General features: G+C 39.2%; 1 protein-coding gene across 6 annotated transcripts in view; it reads left to right on the forward strand.

Annotated features, from left to right (window-relative positions):
* The window catches only part of DENND4A (DENN domain containing 4A), a 48431-nt gene that overhangs the window by 20327 nt on the left and 5155 nt on the right, over positions 1–22949 (forward strand). For 5 of the 6 annotated variants that reach the window (XM_077185260.1, XM_077185262.1, XM_077185261.1 and 2 more), the window contains 22 exons: positions 2420–2478; positions 3114–3258; positions 3815–3990; positions 4457–4557; positions 5812–6030; positions 6270–6415; positions 9493–9626; positions 10475–10610; positions 11140–11346; positions 11449–11577; positions 11847–11991; positions 13865–13984; positions 15451–15591; positions 16474–17561; positions 18315–18525; positions 19285–19379; positions 20156–20331; positions 20456–20602; positions 21056–21266; positions 21502–21756; positions 22270–22387; positions 22543–22569. In XM_077185260.1, coding sequence (XP_077041375.1) covers positions 2420–2478; positions 3114–3258; positions 3815–3990; positions 4457–4557; positions 5812–6030; positions 6270–6415; positions 9493–9626; positions 10475–10610; positions 11140–11346; positions 11449–11577; positions 11847–11991; positions 13865–13984; positions 15451–15591; positions 16474–17561; positions 18315–18525; positions 19285–19379; positions 20156–20331; positions 20456–20602; positions 21056–21266; positions 21502–21756; positions 22270–22387; positions 22543–22569 — 4186 coding nt within the window. The remainder of the gene's footprint in view (positions 1–2419; positions 2479–3113; positions 3259–3814; positions 3991–4456; positions 4558–5811; positions 6031–6269; positions 6416–9492; positions 9627–10474; positions 10611–11139; positions 11347–11448; positions 11578–11846; positions 11992–13864; positions 13985–15450; positions 15592–16473; positions 17562–18314; positions 18526–19284; positions 19380–20155; positions 20332–20455; positions 20603–21055; positions 21267–21501; positions 21757–22269; positions 22388–22542; positions 22570–22949) is intronic. The other variant, XM_077185264.1, reaches the window with a different exon arrangement.

The raw sequence follows: 22949 nt of genomic DNA on the forward strand, positions 1-22949 counted from the left end.
ATTGCAGAGAAAAGAGAGCTCTGTTGCAGTCATAGTATTCTACCAATTGTGGTTTTGATTAAATAGTTACAAAATTATGCTATTCTCTGTTATTACTTGTATAACATAAAATATGGAGAGCCCTGTGCAGTTCTGAGCCTTAATTGTGTAGCCCATATGGTAGTGAAGTCTTTCAGAGCAAATACAATCCTGGGTTATGTCTTTATAGCATGTACTGAATATTGAAGATCCTCTTTAGTGTATTCTAAAGGGGTGATATTTATTACTCTTACTGGAAAGGGATTAGAGAACAGTTATACTGAAACTGTATTGGGCACTTCTGGCCCTTTTCTTATGATTTTAAAGTTCAATTCAAAACCCAGCATTTTTACTACTTGTTTTAGGTTTGGGGTTTTTTAATCCATATTCAAAAAAATGTCTGTGCTAGGAAACACCAAACACCTATTTACAGAGACTATAATTGAGTTTAGAGAAAAGCTTTTAATTTTTTTTTGTTTGAAGTTTTAGGGAATTTTGTCAAAGTATATATAGGTTTATGTCCTGGAACGAAGTCTGAAGATCTAGATATAAGTGATGTGAAAATTATGTCTGTTATACCTTATTTTCAAAATGTTATGTGCATTAAATTAGTACAGCTTTAGGAGCTGATAGTACAGATGGAGAAAACACTGCTTTTACAGTAGGCAGTGGTAATTGAGATCTGTGAATAAATTCTTCCTTCCAGCTGCTTCCAGGGACTTAAGTTGTTTTAGAAACCGCACCAAATAAAATCACAGGTGATTGTGCCTTAGATGTCTCCTCAGAATTAGTGTGGGAAATGCCTGCATTGAAAATGGCAAGCTTTCAGGAGTCCATTTCTCTCTGAAGCCTGTTAATGGAAAATGTGGTTGTCTTTTGCTAAGCAATTAAACTTCTAAGTCTCAAAGAAATGATAGCCATTAGTAAAACACTCTGGCATGTTCCTATTTGCCAGTTTCTAGCTGCCAGTCTAGATGGGTTCCTTGTGACCTAAGATCCTTCCTTCTGCCCTGAGATCTGCTGGACTCTGTGTGCTGCATCCCCTCATTGCACAGAGGTTGCTGTGCTAATGTATCACAGCCTGCAGACTTGAAGAGCATGTGGAGTAATGTTTCTCCCTCTGGGGAAGGGGGTAATAAGTGCCCCTTGTGCCTGAGGGAGATGTGCCCCTTGAATAGATGCTTCAGTGTGTTTATGTGCTTTTGCTGAAGCACAGGAGTCAGAGAACATCAGGCTGATGCTTCTTTCAGAGGGTGGTTTATGAAGGTTTGCCTCAGGCTGGAAAAATGAATCCTCTGAATTCTTCCACTGCACAAGCCAATGGTGCTGGTGCTCCCAAGGTGACTTACATGACAAATCCAGCCTGTGGTGTGGCCATCCGCATCTGTCAGGGAAGTGGGATGTGAGAGGTGCAGGGAAACAGCATTGCAGGCTCTCCTTATTAATTCCCTGTGTTTGGTGGCTCTCCAGGCACAGCATTAGGTGACTTTGAGTTTCTAAGTCATCAGTCTTGTCTTCTGGCTTCTATTACCTGGTCACCTGCAGTTGGTCTAAGGTGAAACACACTCAAACCTGCAGTGTTACTAAAAATGGTCTGCACTTGCAGCTCAGTTGTACAAGTTACTGTGCTGAGTTATTACTGCTTTTAAACAACAGAAAATGCAGGAGGATTAAGCCAGCTGGTATCTTGTTACTCTGGATTTACCATGGCTGGAAACATCAGCTGGGCTTTGATAAATTGATTGTCTGTTGCTATTCTTGTACTTACCTGAGTCTTCCTATTCATGCTGAATATGTGAATGGTTTGCTTGATGCCATGTCACTGTAAGAAAGAAATGTGATTTAGTAGGATCTTCTTGCATCCTCAACTAATGCACATTTTAAAGATTCTATCAGAGCTGAGCAGTTTCTACCAGCCAAGAGCCTAATTCTCAAATGCCTTCTGAAGCAAATATAGCTTTACATTATGAGCTGCCATCTCTCCCCTTAATGAATTTTTATCCCTCTCTTTACCCCTAAATCCAGAATGAACTCCCCCCAGCTCCTGAAAGCTGTATATGAAATATGGGTTCTCACAGCCCTTAAAGTACAGAAGGCTTCATTTTTCAGCAGTCAATATATTCAAATTTTTGCAGCATTAGCTAGTTTAAAGTCTTCTTTATGAATATGCAATGTATTCAGTTCTGGCCAAGAAAGGAAGATCATGCTTTGCCCAGTTTTTACTAAAAGATCCTTATGCATATCATTGCACAGCACTTCTTAGAGTGATACACAACTGGGGCATACAAAATTCAGCTTAATTTGGGTTATTTTACAGTGTTCTTTGTTATAGTTGTGTTATTTCTGATAAATATTTCCAAAGTTCAGCCTAGAAATAATGTATTTTAAAATCTTTTCCCAGCTATCTCCACATGATAACTTGATTCTTAGCCAGCCTGTGTCATCACCACTCCCACTAAGGCAAGTAGCAGTATCTTGTTAATTGTGAGAGGTATTCTGATTTGTGTTACAGAAAAGATTTGCTATTTTGAGTTGCTGTTGTGTAAATTAACTCACCTTGTCTGGTGCCTTTGGAAGCTGGTGGATCTGAAGTTTATTCATGTAATTAGACCTGCACCCTGATAAGGATACACAATTATTAATGTATTTGGGGAGGTTTAAAATCATTTTAGTGCTTCTTGAGGAAGAGTATATATTATTAGATCCCCTTTCCAGGAATTCATCCTTGGCCTCCCAAGATAGTTCATTTTTTTGTTTTATAAGGGAGTTGAAGGAGTTCTATTACTGCCTTGACTTCCACGTCTCAGTGCAGGAGGCTGATTAACAAAACACATGTTGTCTCCTGTAAATTGCTTCTCAGAAAGAAAAATTGTCATGCCTGTGTCCTGAAAATAGCTAGAATGAGTCAAGTCTCAAGGAATCATGGTTACTGTTGGAAATAACCATTCCTCACTGGACAGTGAAGTGTGCCAAGTATTCTACCAAGTAATCTTCTCTAAAAGAAAGATTTGCAGATTTCCATTTATTTTATTATCAAACATTTCTTTTTTTTACTATCCCTTGTAACTCACCGGTGTGTTTATGTCCTGTAACAGTGGTGGCAAGTTTTCTACACTACTTCAGAATTTAGGACCTGAAAATGCAGTAACCCTGTTGGTGTTTGCTGTGACAGAACATAAAATCCTCATCCACTCATTGCGACCTTCTGTCCTCACAAGTGTGACAGAGGCATTGGTCTCTGTAAGTACCAGCTTTTAGTCATGCACCTGTAAAAGGACAGAAAGAATGCTTCTGAGATAAAAAAAAATCTAGATTTTGTATTAGTGCTGTTAAACTTAAAGGCTGCTTAAAAATAAGAATTAAAATAAAGATCACTAGAGAGAAAAATTACTGTTGTAATGATATACTATGAAGATAGAAGATAAATTGTTGTTGATTTCTGAGTAAATATTGTAAATAAGTGTTTGATCATCACAGTGCATTAAGAGTTCCTGATATTCCTAACTAGCACTGTGTCTATTCCTATGGAATTTTAAATGCCTGATTTTCCCTGCCTGTCATCACTAAGCATTGTTTGCTGCCTCTATGTGCAATCTGTGATTCTGAAGAGTTTTTTCCTACAAACTGAATTTTAGAGAAATGAGTGAAGTTTCTAATTAATAATCTACATCTAAATTCTCAGTAATAGCAATCTGCCATGGTAAATAACGTTGAAGTTAATGAAGTGTGGTTTGTTCCTGCATAGGCTGCACTGCACATGTTTAACCTGTGGTTTTGTCTCTGCATGTTTTCCAAGATGATATTTCCCTTCCACTGGCCTTGCCCGTATATTCCCCTGTGTCCCTTGGCCCTGGCAGATGTGCTGAGTGCCCCGTGCCCCTTCATTGTGGGGATTGATTCCAGATACTTTGATCTCTATGACCCCCCACCCGACGTCAGCTGTGTTGACCTGGATACCAACACAATTTCTCAGTAAGTTTTCATCAGCAGTTTTTCTTCTCTGTAAATTTTTTTCTGCTTCCTCTTTTCAAAAGCAAAAACTGGCTTTTTGGCAAAACTTGGAGGGGTGTTTTAATTTTTCTTTCAACTTCTTTTCCTTCTGTTCGTGCCAGTTTAAGTAATTAGAGCTCAGAACATGGCATGAGTGGTGGTTACTGGTGCAATAACAGGTGCTTAATACCATTAATCCATCTCTGGTGAGTTGTAACTGGATTGATTTCAGTGCTGAAGAGTGTGGCAGTGTAATCATCACCCTGAAATATGGGGAATTGGTTGGATGGCTCTGATCAGATCTCCACACAGTAAATCAAATTTGACTTTGTTAGTTGGTTTGCAATCCTTCTCAGTCCAGTTTTAATGGAGTGAAACCTCCTTCTCTGGTGTGATGGAGCAACCTCTGAACACATTCTGTGAATGCTTTTTTTTTTGTTTTTCCCAGAACTGGAGACAAGAAAACTATTGCATGGAAGATCCTACCAAAGAAACCTTGTAAAAATCTGATGAACACTTTGAATACTTTATATCAGCAACTGGCAGAATGTGAGTGGGAAAGTACATAGTAAGCTTTACACTGGGCACAGTGTGCCACAAAACCAGATAAATGTAGCTATTTAAATATGTTCCAAAGTTATCAGTTCCACTAAACATTTATTTTTACAGAATAGCAAAATCTGTGCTCTAAATCCAGAGATTAGAAACTGGGTGGGGGGTTCTGGGACAGAAGAGACTTCACATATATATGAAGGCAGTACTTAATAGATATCGCTTCCTATTAATGTTAGCCTCATACAAAAAAAATAAAAAAGAGCTGGACAGGGGTGGTTTTAGTGAAATTCATTAAAACAAAGCACTTTTTTAAAGGCTGTTAACACAATCCTGGCTGTTGAGCTCACAAGATTTGAACAGACAGAAGTTTATTGGGATATGCTGCACAAAGAAGTGTATAGTGATGGGTGGTGAAAATTATCGGATGCTTCAGGATTTTGATACGTTTTTCTGCAAGGGCTTTTTAGAAAAAATTCCAAACTTTATATTCTGTGTGTAAAAATAGAGTGGTAGTGAACTTAAATCTTATTACAGAGTAGGTTGCTTAAAAATGATATTGAGGTAAGGTTGGCTGTAATTATATGATGTGAAAAGACAGTGACAAACCCATCCTTTCACTTTCCTGTGGCATTATTAGAATGTTACCAAACTCTGTGTGTAGCAGTGAAGTCTCAGCTAGAGTTCTGATGGCTTTAAAATGTTGATGCCCATACTTAATTAAAGAATACAGGTTTTGCTAGAGCCACGTTTTGTCTGTAGCAGCATTTTGCAGTGCTGTGATTCAATGGCTCCACTTTGCCTCTAAGTGATGGTTTTCTGTGTATGTCAGTATTTAATGTGCATTGTCTGCTTTTTGAAATGAAAGGCACAATCAAAAAAAAATACATCTCATCCATATGTTTGTATTGAAAATATGCTTCTTGAATCAGGTCCTGTCTAAATTTTCACATGGTTTTACTTTGAGGGCTTTTTAAAGCTCTGTCCACACTGGTTCTCTGGTACTGTGGTAACTCCTGTGCTGACCAGGCCAGGGCATCCTGCTTTTGGTGTTATCCACAGATACATGAGGTACAGAAGGTCAAGCTGAATCCACTGTCTCATGTCCTGAGTGAATGTGGGTGTATTTTAACCTATTTCAAATGTAATGGAGTGCAGTAATCACCGAATCTAGTAAGTTAAAGAGAATATTTTTGGCCAGTATTGAGGGGGAAAAGAAAGTAAAACACTATAATGTTGTTCTGTTCACAGTGCAACAGCGACCAAGAGAAGATGCATTAATGGAATTGGCAATGAATGATTATGATTTTAATTCTGGGAAGAAATTGCATCTGTTAGATTTGGAGATCCAGGAAGCATTTCTCTGTTTCATGGCTTCAATCCTAAAAGGTTACAGGTCTTACCTCAGGCCAATCACGGAGGCACCCTCTGAAACAGCCACAGATGCAAGTTCTCTCTTTGAACTACAAGGTGAAAAGTTATAAACTTATTTTGTGTGTATTTATTTTTTTTTATTCTTTTTTATCTACAGAATAAAGCATTGGCGTGTGAGTGTTGTAAATGGTGGGGGAAATGTAGTGCAGACAAAATTGCACAGTAGTGGCAAAGATTGCAGGAAGCTTTTTGCACATGAGCAGAGCCAACAGTGAGCTCTGGTGAGGGCTTTGCCTTCTGGGCATTCTGACAACGCTCCTGGTTGCACTTTGCAGGGTTCCTGAAGAGCAGAGACCGTTCTCATCAGAAGTTCTACACCCTGATGACCAAAACCCAGATGTTCATTCGCTTCATTGAGGAATGTTCTTTTGTCAGTGACAAGGATGCCAGCCTTGCCTTCTTTGATGACTGTGTGGATAAAGTAAGCAGGTCTTGGTGTGCCTACAGTGTTTAACTTCTGCTGTTGTCTACCTATCTACCAGAATGCATTTGAACTGCAAGTTTGTTTTTGCTTTTATTTTCCTATTTTCTCATCATTGTAGCCTCCCATTTTCCTTTTTTGTTGGGCTTCATTTCCTTTTTTGCTTCAAATTCTTGAACGTAAGTAAAACACCATGATAACAAATTAGAGGTGCTAATAATAACAATTTAGAGGTGCATTTTCACTGGTGTGTAAACTTCTGAAATACTGGCTTGTTGTAAGAAGTGCAAGAAGGAAGACTGAACTGAAACCCAGAATCTTACATCCCTATTTTGGTGGATGTTATGAGAAATTCCCCACCTTGTTGTCACCTTTTTGGTTACCTGTACCATTCTGTTCTGGGACACTGCTGCTTAAGCAGGGTGCAGTTGTCTGGGATTTCCTGCAAAGTAGGTCACCTGCTCTTTGTTCCATGGGAATTAATACTGAAGACTGATAACTGCTCTTTACACTTCCTGTTTATGACGCTTTTTTCCATGGAAGTGCAGAAGAGCTGAAAGGAGCTGTTTTGAAAATAAGCCTGAAAACAGTGAACTTTAAGAGAAATGTAAAAGCATGGAATAATGATATTTAAGACTCTTTCTGGCTCTTGCTAGTCTCAATATTTTAGTAGTAACAGTTTTCAAAACTCTGCTTCCCAGTTCTATAGCGTGACTTGCAGGTATTCATGGCTTGTAAATGGAATTAATTACAAACATTTCTGTAATGTTGAGTCAATCCCATAGCTCTGTTAGAAACCCTTCAACACGTAGTGCGTGCTGTGCCATGTGCCAGTTTGTGCATGAAACAGGAGCTGTCCTAGACAGAAATAGACCCCAGTGACTGAACTGCTGAGCAGCTCTTGGTTTCCTCTGTGCTGCAGTTTAGTTCTCTGGCTGGTGTTAAAAAGGATGTTTATTCAGAATGCAAGGACTGTGTAAGTGTCAAATTCTATCTGATGCATTTCATTCTATAGAATGGTTTATGAGCGTGCTGAAGTTGATGCTCTAAACTAAAGTTATCTTGTCTGGAAACTCAGACATCTGTTTCAAAAAAGTCATGCTTAGGTTGCTGATGTCACTGTGAGACTGCACATAATCTGTGGAGCTGTTGGAGCTTTCACCTTTTAGAAAAGGTTAAGGAGCCATTTGTACAGCTGAAACAGAGACTTGTCTGTCCTAGTGCCAGGTATTTTGCTACTTGATGCCCTGGACAGCTTCTTTCCACTCCACCATAAAAATGCCCATGACAGTTCGGTGAGAGCAAATTGTCCAGAATGCACGTACACTTCTCCAGCTTCCATTACTGGCAGTGAGGATTTTATTCAGGTTTATTAATGGGATGGCTGCCTCTGTGCCAGGGATAACAGTGGGGAAACTGAGGCACTGGCATTGCAATTTTAGGATTTTCTGTGGCTTTAGAATTGCTTATGAAACAGGATATTCACAGACTGGGGGAGCAGGTTCCCATGTAGGATTGCTTTGAACAGTGATATATTTGCCTCATCTCTTTCCTGCTTCTCCTCCCTGATTTCTCCTAATTTCTGATATTGTTCTTACCAGTAACATACAGAGTCAAAATGTGCAAGTATAGCAAGGACTGCTGTACTAACTCGAGCTGTAGCCAAGACCAGATATCAAAATTGAATTGTTCCAGTAAAGCCAATATTTATATTTAATCTTTTATTAGGGGAACCAGTACCTGACAGGATTTTGGATGAGAGAGTGATGTCATGAGTTGAAAGGTGATACAGTGCTTTCTTCTAGGTAGTTACAGACTACTGCCTTGAGACAAATTTTATGTACTGTGAAATTACTTATCTATAAAATATCAACTAAGCCCTGCCTTAAATAATTGGTGAGAATAGTTTAAGATGAAGAGTAATCTCTTCTATGTTATTTGGTCCTAGACAGCAGCAGCAGATTGTAATTGATTACCCATTTTGTCAACTGAAAGATACAGTGTAATTGTCTCACAAGTTTTCAGTTTTCCAGGAACTCAAAATTACCTCAATTTGACACACATTTAAGCTACTGGCTTTATTATATTTCACTGGTAAAACTTGTAGCTGTGGGATTTTTACATCCTTAGAAGTATTTAAATTGCAAGTAAGGTTTCGTTTACTGCTGCTTCTCAGGAGCCATATGTTCTTGCTACTTGGCTGGTTCAATTTGCTAATGCTTTCCATCTGTCTCATGCAGCAAAATGTGTAATTAAGGACACCTCTTTGTATGTTTATCAAACTTTAAATATTCAAGAATTTTACTGAAGCTACTTGATATATTTGCACCTCACTGGAGGGAGAGAACTGTGGAATATGCTTCTTTTTATACATTAACTCTCTGTTGCCAAATTCTTAAGGCATAAAAAACATGCGTTCTTGGGTTCCACAGGTTGCTTATTCATTTCTTTGAAGTATTCTACCATTTGTCTGTCATTTGGTTGCCATTTAAACCATTTAAGTAATTTAAATTAGAAAAACAAAGCTGTGCCTGTCTCCCTTACACTTCAGTAAGGTCACACATTTATATTCCATTCTCTTGCAGTGCATGTGTATTTCTGCAGTCTCTGCAGACTGTCAAGACATTAAGTGCTGTGTAGGTGACTGCCATTGTGCATGGTGCTAGTAGTGCCTTCTGTATGCATCAGACAATTTGATAAAGCTTGGTGTTGTTTTCAGTGGTTAAAAGAGGGGAAAATATCTTATTTTTATGTTTAAAAATAAATTTCAAGTTACTGCTGCTGTTGGAAGCAGTTCTGGAAATGGTTGTGTTCAGAAGGATTAATCTCTACATACTCCTTAAAATATTTACCTGAAAACAGGCAATTCAGACTGTACCATTAAACAGCCATTATTGGGTTGGGGTGAAGTTCACAAAACCAATGCAACACTTATTAATGTCATAACTTTGCAAGGTATCCTTTCATCTAAAGTGCTGCTCTTTGAAGCTGATGCAGACTCTGTCCTGTTGATCATACAGCTGTTAACAGCAGAAAATGCAATGCCCCTGGTAACTACTTTTGCCTTCCTCCTCCAGGTAGATATGGACAAAACTGGGGAAACACGACTTATAGAGCTGGATGAGTCCTACAAGAGTGAGCACACAGTTTTCATAACACCCCCTGAGATCCCTCATCTGCCAAACGGGGAAGAGCACCCTCTGCAATACAGGTAGCCTAAGGACACAGTAGGATGCCAGCCAATCCTAACAGCTGCCCTTGTAGAGTTTAATTTCTAGGTTCTTGTGAGAGTCAGGAAGTACAGACTTTTCCTGTCCCTTTATGTTGGTCAAGAAAAAGGTGTGTTTGAAATGGCTGTTGTACCAGTTTCTTAGAAGTCTTGATTTTGTGTGTGGACACACAGAAACAATAATTAATAAAGCTGGTAGTGATCACATTACCTTGTGCTGGCTGTTGACACCTTTTAAGCTTAAAGTTGAGATTATTGGACCCAGTCATCCTTATTTGTCCCTCTGCTATTACTGATAATGATACAAACTGCAGATACTCTTTGGAAGGAAAGGGTATGTGTCAAGGAATGGCTGAAAACCAGTGTTACTAATTTAGTAATTATGTCAGATGAGTTTGTTGGTTTCTTCATTAATTCTGAGAAATATTTCCATATCTAATCTGATTTAATCTTTTAGATGGTTTGATATTGTTCCCATTGATTTTCATAAGCCTCAGTCATATGATAATCATTGGGGACTAAGCCACACAGATTATTTTATTAACTAGAATCAATACTAATGCATTTGACACATTAATTAAAGAAAATGTTATGACAGTAAATACATTTGTCAGTTTAAGTTGCTAACCTGAATAACAGGTTGAGTCTGTTTGTGCAAGCATGAGCCCATGCTGAGGGATTAGTGAACCACTTCTGTCAGTGATGTCATTAAAGGTTTACTTTTGTGTTTATTTCCTGGGAAGCTGCACTGTGTGGTTGATTTCCTTTGCTATTATGTGATGTGTTTGCTTTGGAGCTGACTTACCAGAATTGACACATTTCTCTTACAGCTATAATGGATTTCCAGTATTAAAACTAGAATTGTTTGAACGACCTGAAGGATTTCTCAGAGCACCAAATAACAAACTGTCCTCAAAAGCCAGTAGCCCCAACAGCCCATCACCAATGTTCAGAAGAACTAAACAGGTACTTGCTGGTGTTCTTGGAGTGTGAGGTGCTCTGGAAGGAGATGGCTTGAGTTTGGCTGTACAGCTTGACTGGTTGTGCCTGCAGCCTGATGGTTCTTCAGTTCTTCACTGATCTGGTGACTGTAAGGTCACTGTGTAAATTGTTGTTTGGATGTTCTTCTTTTCTGCACCATACAAGGGCCCCTGTAAAGGTTGCTTGCTGTGCTGTCCCTGTCTCTTCCCCTTTCTTCACACTGTTCTCCATGAATTTTCCATGTCCTTGATTGCATTTTACTGCCCAGGAACTTGAGGAACTCTAACTTTCAAAGTAATAGAGATTTAAAGAAATGCAAGGGTTTAGGAGTAGAATATTGCACAGTGACTGGTTTTGTTATCACTCACTGCTTTCATATTCCTTCTCACTTTATTCTATTGTTAATATTACTGCTACAGTTTCCACAGATATAATGGTACATGTTCAGTTTTTAACATGTACCTTTGTGTGATGCAGATATAAACACACACAAATAATCTGTGTTTCTTCCCAGGAAATTAAATCTGCCCACAAAATTGCCAAGAAGTACTCCTCCATCCCCCAGATGTGGTCCAGGTGTTTGCTCCGACACTGCTACGGCCTTTGGTTCATCTGCCTCCCTGCCTATGTCAAAGTCTGCCACTCCAAGGTCAGGGCTCTGAGAACTGCCTATGACGTGCTCCAGAAAATGCACACCAAGAAAATAGATCCCCCTGACGAGGTACAGCAGCCCCCAGCTGCAGAAGGAGCCTGTGGGGTTGAGGGTGAGCCCAGGGCAGTGCTGGGGCCCGGGGCTCACAGGTGTGTGTGTGTGTGTTTGCAGGTTTGCTACCGGGTGCTGATGCAGCTGTGCGGGCAGTACGGGCAGCCCGTGCTGGCGGTGCGCGTGCTCTTCGAGATGCAGAAGGCTGGCATCGACCCCAATGCCATCACCTATGGCTACTACAACAAGGTGTGCTTGAAGGAGGATGGGGGGCACAAAAATGCGTTTTGATCCAGGCAAATAGAAGGGAGAAAAATTACAGAGCAGTTCAGGTGGGATTCTGTCATTTCTTGTAAGCTGAAGAAACACAAGACAGAATCATTTTGTGGGTTTTGGTTTTGTAGGTTTAGAAATCTGCTGTATTACTGCCAATGTAACTCAGTCTGAAATTTAAGCTACTGTTTTCACACCTCGCTGTTCCTGAAGATGACTGCTTGATTTTGATATTTCCAAAATAGGCTGTTTTGGAAAGCACCTGGCCTTCAAGCAATCGAGGTGGCTATTTCCTCTGGATGAAAATACGAAATGTTGTCTTAGGAATAGCACAGTTCAAAAAAGCATTGAAAAAGCTGCCAGCAAGCACTGCACATACATCTGTTCCTGGTAAAGTATTCACATCCCTCTGGTTTTCTTATTTTCATGCTGATTAGGAAGTTTATTTCAAAAATCTTTCTTTTGTGAGCTTGATAAAACTGTTTTAGACAAAAAAAGCAATATTTCCTGCGTAATTTTTAAAAAGCTGTCTCCATTGCCTTTGAATCTGAAATAGTCAGCTATTCACTTACTATATCAGCTATTTACAAGACAAATAGAGACAAAATATGAAACAGAAATTTGTTGTAATTATCCTAGTTCATCTAATAACTAGTCTTATAATTGGCAGAAAACTTTGTCCAGCCTTGTTTTTTTTTAATTTCCCCTTTTTTTTTAATGTTAGCTGAGAGGCAACTAGAACTAGTCCTTGAGTTTGCAGTACTGGTTGCAGGTTCTGCATACCACCTGCAGTGATAATGTTTGTTTTTATCTAGAATATAAGTAAAATATGTGAGGCTGTAAATTTTGGGGGTTCTTTCCTTTTCTTTCCAGTGAAAACTTAGATATAAAATGGTCAAACGGCCATGCCTGTAATTGATATTTTTTAAAGGTACTACTTGCCATGGTATTTATAACTTCCTGGTAGTAAAGCACAATAGTACGTTGTAAAGTAGCAGCAATGCAGTTTAGTTTAGGGCAGGCTGACCTTGGAAGACCCTTGCAACATACTTTTATAAATGTATGTGGGTCATCTGACTCAGCTTTCAAAGTCCTTCCATCCAGGGCCGTTCTGTAATTCCAAATGTGTACAAATAAATCTTTGCCCTGACAAACAGAACATATATGATGGCCTTATGGCTGGATTATTCCTCTGGACCCCAGAGACTCCAGTCCTATTTCTGGCTCTATCATTAACCTCATGGATGGCCTTGAACAATTTTGCTTTATTCCTGCCTGTTCTTCATGGAGCTGAGCTTCCTGATAAACCACTTCATTGAAATCCAGCCATGCAAAGCACTGTACAAGAGCTTAGCAATGTTGGTTGCAACTCAGACTATGTAAACCAAGGAAGTGTAAATAATCCTTAATGAAATAACTGTCACTTATATAATTAATAGCATTTGCTTTTGACATCATCTGACTTTTCAAGATTACTTTGCATGAGACCTCACAGCTGGAATGTGTGCTGACTCCTCAGGAAATCCAAAAAACTCCCATAAATTCCAGAATATTTTCTTGTCTTTACCATAGCAACAAGGTTTTTACCCTTCTGTAGCCATTCTGCAGCCTCTTTAGGGAAAAGAGGGAAAGAAACTTCTAATTATGTTGGACCCTCTTGATCCTGGAGAGAGACCATATTAATTACACCTGGGCAGTGTTTTGGCTTGAGAATGACCAGATAAGTGGCTTGAATGTTTGCAGGAGGTTTTGGAGTGATGGTGGTTATTTTCATTTTAATCTATTTTTGCAGACTAACTCATGTTTGCCACTGCATTGTTTAAATCTTTTTACTTTCTAGAGTAAAATCATGTGAATCACATGCATTAACATCTCTGTTATCATTAATGTTTCTGAGAAACATTGTACATTAAAATGAAACCATGTTTAGGTGCCTTTGGAGTTCTTGAAAAGAAGTGACCTTTTGATCAAATAAACCAGGCAACAGAATTCAAGTCAAACAGTGCTTTAGTTCAATATTTAAAAAGAAATGTTGCCCATTACCCCTTTAATTTCATCCTCTAAAGCATCACTTCAACGTTTATACTATAATAAGCCAATCCTTTTTCTTTTTTAATTTGGTGGTAAAACGTTCACTGTTAATTGGAATGTTCTTGATAAGAGGCCTTTGAATTACTGTTGGTATTCAATTTATTCCCCTGAACAATGTCACACTATTAAATGCCATAACTGCCTTTATTCTGACGTTGCCCTGCACTGATAGGGGGACTTTCAGACACTGCCAATAGCACATCACTCAAAGAAGAAGCCAAGCAAGGGAAAACTTGTCTTCAAGACATCCAAGAACAAAAGGAGGACAAGAGGGAGAGTGACTCCAGTTCTTGTACGTATCTTGTGAATACAGATATCTGGTTCATTGGGGATAAATAAGGATTCCAGCAAAAGCTAAGTGGGACAGCTGATTCCTCACAGTGAGTGAGTGTGATAATGCCAGTTTATGCCACTGCCTGAAGTTCTTCCTCTAAGTGTAATTTTCTGGATGTCTAATGGTTTCACTTGGAAAATTACAGTTCTTTTTTCTCTCCTGTTTCAAATAAGTGATAATGGGAGCATAAAGGCTTAATGATAATTATAGCCTAATGTTTTTGTCTTTTAAAAAAAATGAAATTGCCTCATAGGCATAATCTACAGAAAAGCATTTTCTACCAGTCTGGTTTCTTTATAAGTCCTGTAATAGGAGAGCAGCTGAAATTTTGCAAGTCTGAGAAGTCTAAATTACCCAGCTTCTTGGAATTCTCAAAGTTTGGGAGATGTATCAGAATTTCTTCAGGTTTTGCATCTGCTGCTCTTGTTTCCTTCAACTGCAGTTGAGCAGCATCAACTTCATGCAAGTACATAGAAGATCACATTGTGTAGTACAATGGTATGAGCACTACAGATTCCCATGTGTATTCATGGAAAATACCCTTCTTAGTAAATGTTCCCCTAATAATAGAATTGTTTAAATTTTTCAGTGGGCTTTCTCCTGCTATTTGTGTTAACTATCCCATTATCAAGTGATATAAAAGTCTGAGGAAATATGGAATAAGTTCAGTGTTTTTACCACAATCTTCCTTCCAGCATTAGGATTTTTATCTTCAATTTTCTTGAAAAGTTGTCTTGCCCATGATCATGAAAACATATATATAAGATTACAGACAAGTTATTTAGGTTTAATAAAGTTTTTGAGGATGCAGAAAATGAATTCTCCCTAATTTATTACTTTTGGCCATAATTAAGACAAATGTAGCCCTCTGTAATATGATGTGCTAAAACATTTTGCACTTTTGAAAACAGCTTGATAATATTAAACTTGTCTGAAATCCTTTAGAGAAGTAATTCTTTATTTTGGGTAGTCACCTGCAATGGAATTTTTGTTTCATATGTAAAAGAGTTGAATATAAATAATTCACATTTACTTCATTTTTCCTGTGTAGTCCTGGGGGAAATGAGATCTGTGTGAAGCTGAGCTCTTGCAAAAGCAGGAGAAAAATACTCTTACACCTCTCCTATGCAAGTGAGCAAGGGTGGTCTTAATCTTTACAACCACAAGATATTTTAGAATTATTTTTGGGCTCTGTGTAGCAAAGCTTATGGAACTTCTAGCTTTTGGAACATTCCAGAAGTAATGCTGGGAGTTAAATTTCCATAGTGAAAACCTGTGCCCAGGCAGAGATCAGCCTGTGCCTCATGGGATGGGTGCAACAAGGTGCCTCTCAATCCTCTGTGAGGTGTCCACATGTAACGGGGCCTTGAGATTAAGGAATGTTCATTGGGTTCTACAAAACCTCTGTCCTTTTCTGCCTGCAGTGTCTGAAGTGGAGAGCACAAAAGGGAGTGGGGACTGCCTGCCCAAACTGAATTACCAGAACTCTGGGAATGACAAAGGCACTTCCAGCATCGTGCGGCTCAACGGCACCATTGACAGCACCGTGGCAGAGGGGAGCAGGGGTGAGTGCAGGGAAAGCACTCATCTACCCAGTTTGGTACTCATGAGTTCTGAGTAGTGCTCCTAAGCTCTGGTGTCCACTAAACTTGCAGTATTTTATTGCTGTAATAGCAGTGGCTGATGAAAAGTGGGGGAGGGAGTTTAGGTTGGAGTCAGCATATGCTGTGTCAGGACCATGCATGGCAATATTCTGCACTTCCAGATTTTCTTCTTGTTTGTTCTGTTCTTTTCTGTAGTTAACATCTGCTTACAAAACACCAAAATCTTGGAGGTTTTTTTCATATACTCTCCAGCAAGTAACTAATTCCTTCAGGATGGTCATGGAGTTTCTGTGCAGTAAAATTAAAAAGACACTTTCAGACACTTTCATGAGTCTTTAGTAATGTCAGTTCTGGTTATTATAATACTGTCAGCTATGCTTGAAATATTGTAATGTACTTTAAAGTCTGCATCTTTATGCTCTGGCAAAACAATGGAGATTTCTCTGACAATAATTCCTTTTGTTGGCTCTGTTTCTAAATGTTTAAGTTAGAAAGTGATGCTTTTGGTTTTTTTGCAATTTCCTTGATACCTGTGCTATCCTTAGCTTTCAAACCTTGGAGTAATGTCCCCAAAAGAATAAATACAATTGAGACCTGATGATGTCTCTCAAAATGCTCTTTAGGTTGTATGATTCTATTCCCTTTTAAGTGTTTTATTGTCTGTCCCTTCCTAAAAGTTATGACTGTGGTCAGCTCAATATTTCAACCTCTAGCACAACACAGTGAATTCCATCTCTGTGTTGTAAAGTGCTGGAAAGATGAGACAAATTTGCATTCTTCTGTACTTCATTCAGTTTTCTTGTACAGCAACAAATAAAGCACCTTGTTCCATTTGTTTTTCAGAGAGTTCTGTAGGATTGCTCTTTACATCATCTTTTGAGGATGCCAATGAAGCAGAAGTTATAAAAAACAAATCCTTAAGAAAGAGACATAAAAGTGCAGTGGAAGCTGACTTAAGGGAGATGCCGTGGGAAAGCAGGAGCCGGAACCTGAGTGGGGATGGCTTAGTGGGACTCATGATAAACAGGATCAACCAGGAAGCAAACCCTGGGGAAATCGTTGAAAAACTGGGAGCTGATGCCAAAATTCTATCTAGTGCATTACAGAAAAGCATAAGGCCAAAAACTCTTAATATCAGATCTTCCTCTCTAGAGTCTAAGAGAGAAAGCCTGGAGAAAGAATCCAGTGATGAAGATGCAGCCTTTGATTGCAGTTTTACAGATAAAACTGAGTCTCCTGTTATCTTTGATCTGGAAGACCTGGATGGAGAACCTGAAACACCTACAGCAGTGAAAACTTCCAGTGAAAAATCTAAAAAATTGCAAAGAAAGAGCAGCTTTCCAGTAAAGCCAGTTGAAAAAACAGATGTTGAAACTGGATTTGATCCATTGTCTCTGCTGGTTGCTGAGACAGAGCAACAGAAAGAGGAGGAGGAGGAGGATGATGACAGAAGTGTCTCTACTCCATCTGCAAGAAGAGATTTAGCTGAAGAAATAGTCATGTACATGAACAACATGAGCAGCCCTTTGTCCAGTCGTGCCCCAAGCATTGAGCTGCAAAAACCCTTTGATGACAGAAATGCCAATAAAAGGAGCCCAACCATTATCCAGCCTTGTAGGAGGTCCAGCCTTCCCCCAAACTCCCCAAGGCCACCCAGCCTTACCAAATCCAAGAGCTACCACGCAAAACATGAAGAAAGGCCAAGGGACAGGCTTTGGTCTTCCCCAGCTTATTCCCCAAACAGCCCAGCCAAGGAGCAGGACACAACCAGTGCACTGACACTGGTGTCATCACCATCCTTCAACTTGGACACGCTGCTGACTCCCAAGTTTGATGTTCTGAAAAGCAGCATGTTCTCTGCTGGGAAAGGGGTTGCAGAGAAAGCAAGCAAGTGGTACTCCAAATTTGCAATGTATGCTGCATCTGCAAAGGTAAAGGTTTGTTAATAACTTAAGGAAAAAGCTTTGTAAAGGTTTAATTACCGACTCACATGTGATGAATCCCTTGCATGACACGTGTCATTGTAGACTGTGTACATTAAGTTGTTTTAATTGTGTTTGGTATACCAGAATCCTGATTTTAATATCCTGAATCAAATTTTAGTCTAGCTTGGGTTCTGAATATATTTAATGACAGAACAAAGACTGGTCTGGCTTCCCTGTTTAACCTAAAGAAGAAACATTTAAATAAACAAATACTGGCTTGAAGTCTTTATTGCTCTTACGAGCAGGGGGGAATCTGGTTGTATTGGTTGCCAAAATAATTTCAAGCTAGTTTTGATCTGAGGTCATTTGTTAGAATGTTATTTGCTGCTACCAATTCAAACCAAAACTACTTTTGTTCCAAATCCTTGGGAATGGAGAGAGACACTTGCCTTGTCCATCCTAATGCATTCCTACAGCTTCTGATAATTCTTGTAGCAATGGGGTGAAAAGGTTATAGGATTAAAATGGTTATAATTTCACTTAATTATTTTTGTTAAGAGAATCTTTAAAAAAAGAATCCTGGTGTAGCTGTTTAACCTAGAGCTGGACTTGCCATGTCTTGTGTCAGTTCTGAACACAGGTCTGTGATCCTCCAAGGGGGGAGGTCATGCCTGGAATTTACTGGGACAAAGTCTGTCACTCTTTTGGGGAAAAATTTTTGCTTTCCTTTAGTTTTCTCACTGGAACTTCTTTTCTCAGGATCAAAACTCAGACCGAGCAAGTGTTTCATCACTTGGAGCTCTGGACTCAGAATCTACTTCTCTCACTGATGAAGATGTCTGCAATGATTTTGAAAGTGCTTCTCCTCAGGAGAATACCACATCAGAAATTAAGGGAATTAGCATCAGCAAGACAAGCCTGGAAAGCTCAGCTTCCCATGACAGCTCAGCTAAGCAGTTTGACCAGTGTGGTAAGAGACAGCTTTTGCATGGCATTCATCAACCTGAACAAAAGCATTCCAGTTTTAAAAGTTGTTCTTTCATAATTCTCACTTTAGGATCACCCTAGTTGTTAGTCCTTTTTGTGGAAGAAGTAAATTTTCCTTTTACTACCTGAAAACTCTTCCTCAAATGGGAAATCATTTGAGTCCTTGAGTATTCACGTAAACACCTTAATTGTGTAAGTTGTACAGCTCCAGAAAACATCCATAAAAACATTGTAATGATAACTTCATTGGTCTGGTTCTGTTTTCTAAAAGTAGTAAAAATACTTTTTAAAAATCTGTTACAATTTTCTAGAAGCCATTGTTGAAGCTGATTATCAGACAGACTGTAGATTTTTTTTCTAATCTGTGCTGGGTAATTGATCATGACTGTTGTATCACTTTCTGATATAATTTGGGGTACAAAACAACACCTCTTGTCCTTCCCTAGTTTTTGTCCACACAGAAGGTGTGGCTATGAATTACTTAAAATTTGTTTCTAAGCTACCAACTGTTGTTAACAAAGGAAAGTGAACATATGGAAATAGTTTGTTGGTAGCTTTTATTTTTGCTTTGGTTGGTGCTGGGCAGATGGCAGCCTCACACTCCACAGTTCTGTACCAGTGTATCTCATTTGTTGCATCTCCCATCACACATTTTATTATAACTGCAGTATTGTTTGAGCAGAAAAACAGGGTGCTAAAAATGCATTTTCTGAATAATACTTTGGGTTTCTTCTGTTACCAGGTTCTCTTTCCAAGTTCCCTTTACCTGACAAATCAGAGCTGGTGTCTTCCTGCAGCACCAGCAGTACCAGCGTGTTCCAGAACTATGCCATGGAGGTACAGGATGATTTACTCATTTAATTGATGGACTTGGAGCACATGTCTTTAAATATTAATATTATCTAGATCTCTGGTGAAGTTCAAAGTTCCAAACTAAAGCACCAAAAGACAGATGGATATTTCTGTCACAAAGTAGATTTAATTTCAAATCCTGCTCTAGAAAGGTCTTTATTTCAGTCACATCTTTTGGTCCTTTAAGCTTGAGTTCTCAAGAGTTTGCCATTAGATACAATTGAATTCAGGTATCTAAATCCCTTGTGGAGATAAATTTGTTCAAACTGAAAATAGCAAGTCTGAAGTAGCACTGGATGTTTAAAAGTACAGAAGAGAGAAGTGGCTATTTCTTGGTGTAACTTCTAGTAAGATCACTTTTCTTTTCACTGTTAGGCTGTTTTGGGTGGCTCTTCATTATCTTCTTTGGGTCCCCCCCCCACTGGATTTAGGTTAATGATTGTTCATTTGCATCTTTTTTCCCATTTTTATAATACTGACAGTCCCTACAAAAGCATGTTTAAATTCTAATCATAATTTATGTAGCTGCATAAATATTGCTTTACTTTTATGCTTGCAGATTACAGATAGCATGTTATTGTTAATATTATTAAACAGCTGGTTGATTTTAATCTGAGAAGCAATGAGAGGATGAACTTGTATGCAAGTGGTAGGAATATTCATCAAAGGGCAAAGAATTTTGGCTGTAGTTTTTAGTGCCTTGTGACACAAAAGTAGCTTTGGGAACACGTTCTGATGGGTTCTGTTCCTGCCCTGTGCAGGTCCTCATCTCGAGCTGTTCTCGGTGTCGGACTTGTGACTGTTTGGTTCACGATGAAGAAATCATGGCAGGCTGGACAGCAGATGATTCAAATCTCAATACCACGTGTCCCTTCTGTGGCAATTTATTCCTGCCTTTCTTAAGCATAGAAATCCGAGATCTCCGGCGGCCTGGACGGTAATAACAATATTGGAACTTTCCTCAATTGTAATTGCTCATGTTGGGAAGTGCTTTTTGTTTGGGATTTAGGTTTCTTGGGGGGCTTTTTTTGGATGATGTTAAGCTTTTGCTTTCCCTGCAGGTATTTTCTCAAGTCCAGCCCTTCTACAGAAAATATGCAGTTCCCATCCCTTTTCTCCAATCAGAGTGGGAAGTCCTGTAACACCACAGCCACTGTTGGCCTCACTACATCCCTGATGTCTGTCCAAGAGGATATCAATTCTAATAGGTAAATGTGCATTTCCTGCCTAGGAATTCCTCAGCTTCTCTGTGCATATGCATGGCTTTAATCAACTGAAATAAATTTGTTATATTCTTTGAAGAGGAGAGATGGATTTGAGAGAGGATCTCTCTGCTGCCTCTCCCTTATCTCTCAGCTGCCCACATCATGCTTTCTCTGCCTGATATGCATCATTTCATCCCTAATATAAAAATTCATGTTGGTATTTGTAATTCTGCAAGTTTTATGAACTCTTTAGAGGATGTTTGTGTTCTTCATCAGTGCAAGGGGGAATAAAACTTGCACTGTAACACAAATGAGTGTGGTGACTGACAAGGCAGATTTCAAACTGTCAGGTCCATTATTTCCAGTTTATTTCTGTCTGTCTGTGTACATGTTGGAGCACTCAGAGTAAAACAAAAAGCTGAGATTCTTTTTTCTTCTTTTTTTCCTCTCCTCTAGCAAATCCAAGCAACATGACAATGTTTATGCCAGAAGTATCCAGATCCCCTCAGGAAGAAGACAAAATGCCTCTGGGTCAGAATGTACAGGTCACCCTGTAGCAAGGAGCATCAGTACTTTTGGTCCTTTGGAAGAAGACGAGAAGGAAAACCAGAAGATCAGCCATATCATTCCTACTGGTAGCCTGCCTGCTACTTTGCAAGGACCAACTGTGTGTAGTTTTTCTACCTTAAAAGTCATTTTTCCATGTTTGCCATAGATTAGAGATATGTGTAACAGCATTAACCTTCCTCAGTTGCAGTAAATTATTATTTAAACTAATGCTAGTTGTAGCTTTTAGATGTTGGTGTGTGTCATAGGGAACAAAAGCATTTATAATACCTTGTAAAGACAGTTGCATTCGTTGCATTAGTTACAATTAATGGCATTTTTTTCTGTTCCTGCAGGATCCCTTGGGCCTGGAATGGCGCTTGCCTAGTCCTGATCCTATAACGGTTCCTTACCTCAGTCCTCTCGTGGTATGGAAAGAGCTTGAAAGCTTACTTGAAAATGAGGGGGATCATGCAATAACAGTGGCAGACTTTGTAGATCATCACCCCATCGTGTTCTGGAATTTGGTGTGGTATTTCAGGCGCTTGGACTTGCCCAGCAATTTACCAGGATTAATACTTTCTTCTGAGCACTGCAATAAGAACTCCAAGGTATGGGAGCTGATTGGAAACACTGACATGTGAGATGTGGCTGCTTTCCCATATAGGAAATCATTACGTGATTCAGTAACTCTTGGAAATGTGCCATGCACTATGCTGAGCCCAGTCCTGAATTGGTCAAGAATGTGTCAGCTGAGGGAAGATACTCAGAACTCTGGAACATGTGCTCAGCAGTCCTTGTGGGGGGCCAGCGTTCAGCTCTTACTCATCCCACTGCAGTTTGTGATCCTCGGTTTCAAGGAGGATAAGTTGCTGGACAGTTTTGTTGCTATTTGAGTAGCTAAGCAGTAGAAGGAGGAAGTTTAGATATTAGGGCTGTAGAAAACAGGCAAAACACTTGTTTGCCATGTCACTGTTTATCTCATTAAGATTTAGCTTTCTGTGTGTAGTTTTAATAGCAAAGGTTTTTACCATGAGACCTAGAGACATGAAGATACACGTTAAATACACAACTCCTTTGTCATGACTTTGTAATAAAATGTTTTTGTGCCTTCTCCTGTTCAGATTCCACGGAACTGTATGTCAGAGGACAGTAAATATGTTCTTATTCAGATGCTATGGGACAATATGAAATTGCATCAGGATCCGAGGCAGCCTCTGTATATTCTGTGGAATGCTCAGAGTAAGTTTTGTTCCGTGTGGATTTTGGTGCTATTTTTTAAGAACAATTTTTCATTTTGAGCAACTGAAGCATCTGTGTTGAGAAAAGATGTCTTTGTGCACAGTTCACATGAGCTACAATAGTGATTTTTGATCATACTGCTTTTTGTCTTGCAGGTCAAAATCGCACTCTTTTGTTTGAGAGTGAGTGTTAAGTTTGGTGTTGCTGTTCTCATTTTGGGTGACTTGTTTTGGGAGGGAGGCTGGTTCTGTGCTTAGCAGTAAACTGCTTGAACAAGTTTTACTTTTCCAGCATTTCTGTTTCAAATCATTGACTGGTATTGCCAATGGCTTTTTCTTCACTGGGATGGGAGGAATGAGAGGGAATACATTTCATTGATGCTGATCATCCATTTAGCTCATGTTCTTATTTTTAGAATTTGCTTACTCAAGAGTTTTGTTGCTGGTATTGGATCACACACCTGAAAATAGCTCATGGCCCGTTGCATCCATTGAGTTTTTTTATGTGCTTTTTGTGTTCTACATTGTGTTCTACGATTTTTGACTTGATGTTTTATTCACTG

This window comes from Agelaius phoeniceus, chromosome 13 (assembly GCF_051311805.1).
Source record: "Agelaius phoeniceus isolate bAgePho1 chromosome 13, bAgePho1.hap1, whole genome shotgun sequence".
Taxonomy (NCBI): Eukaryota; Metazoa; Chordata; class Aves; order Passeriformes; family Icteridae; genus Agelaius; species Agelaius phoeniceus.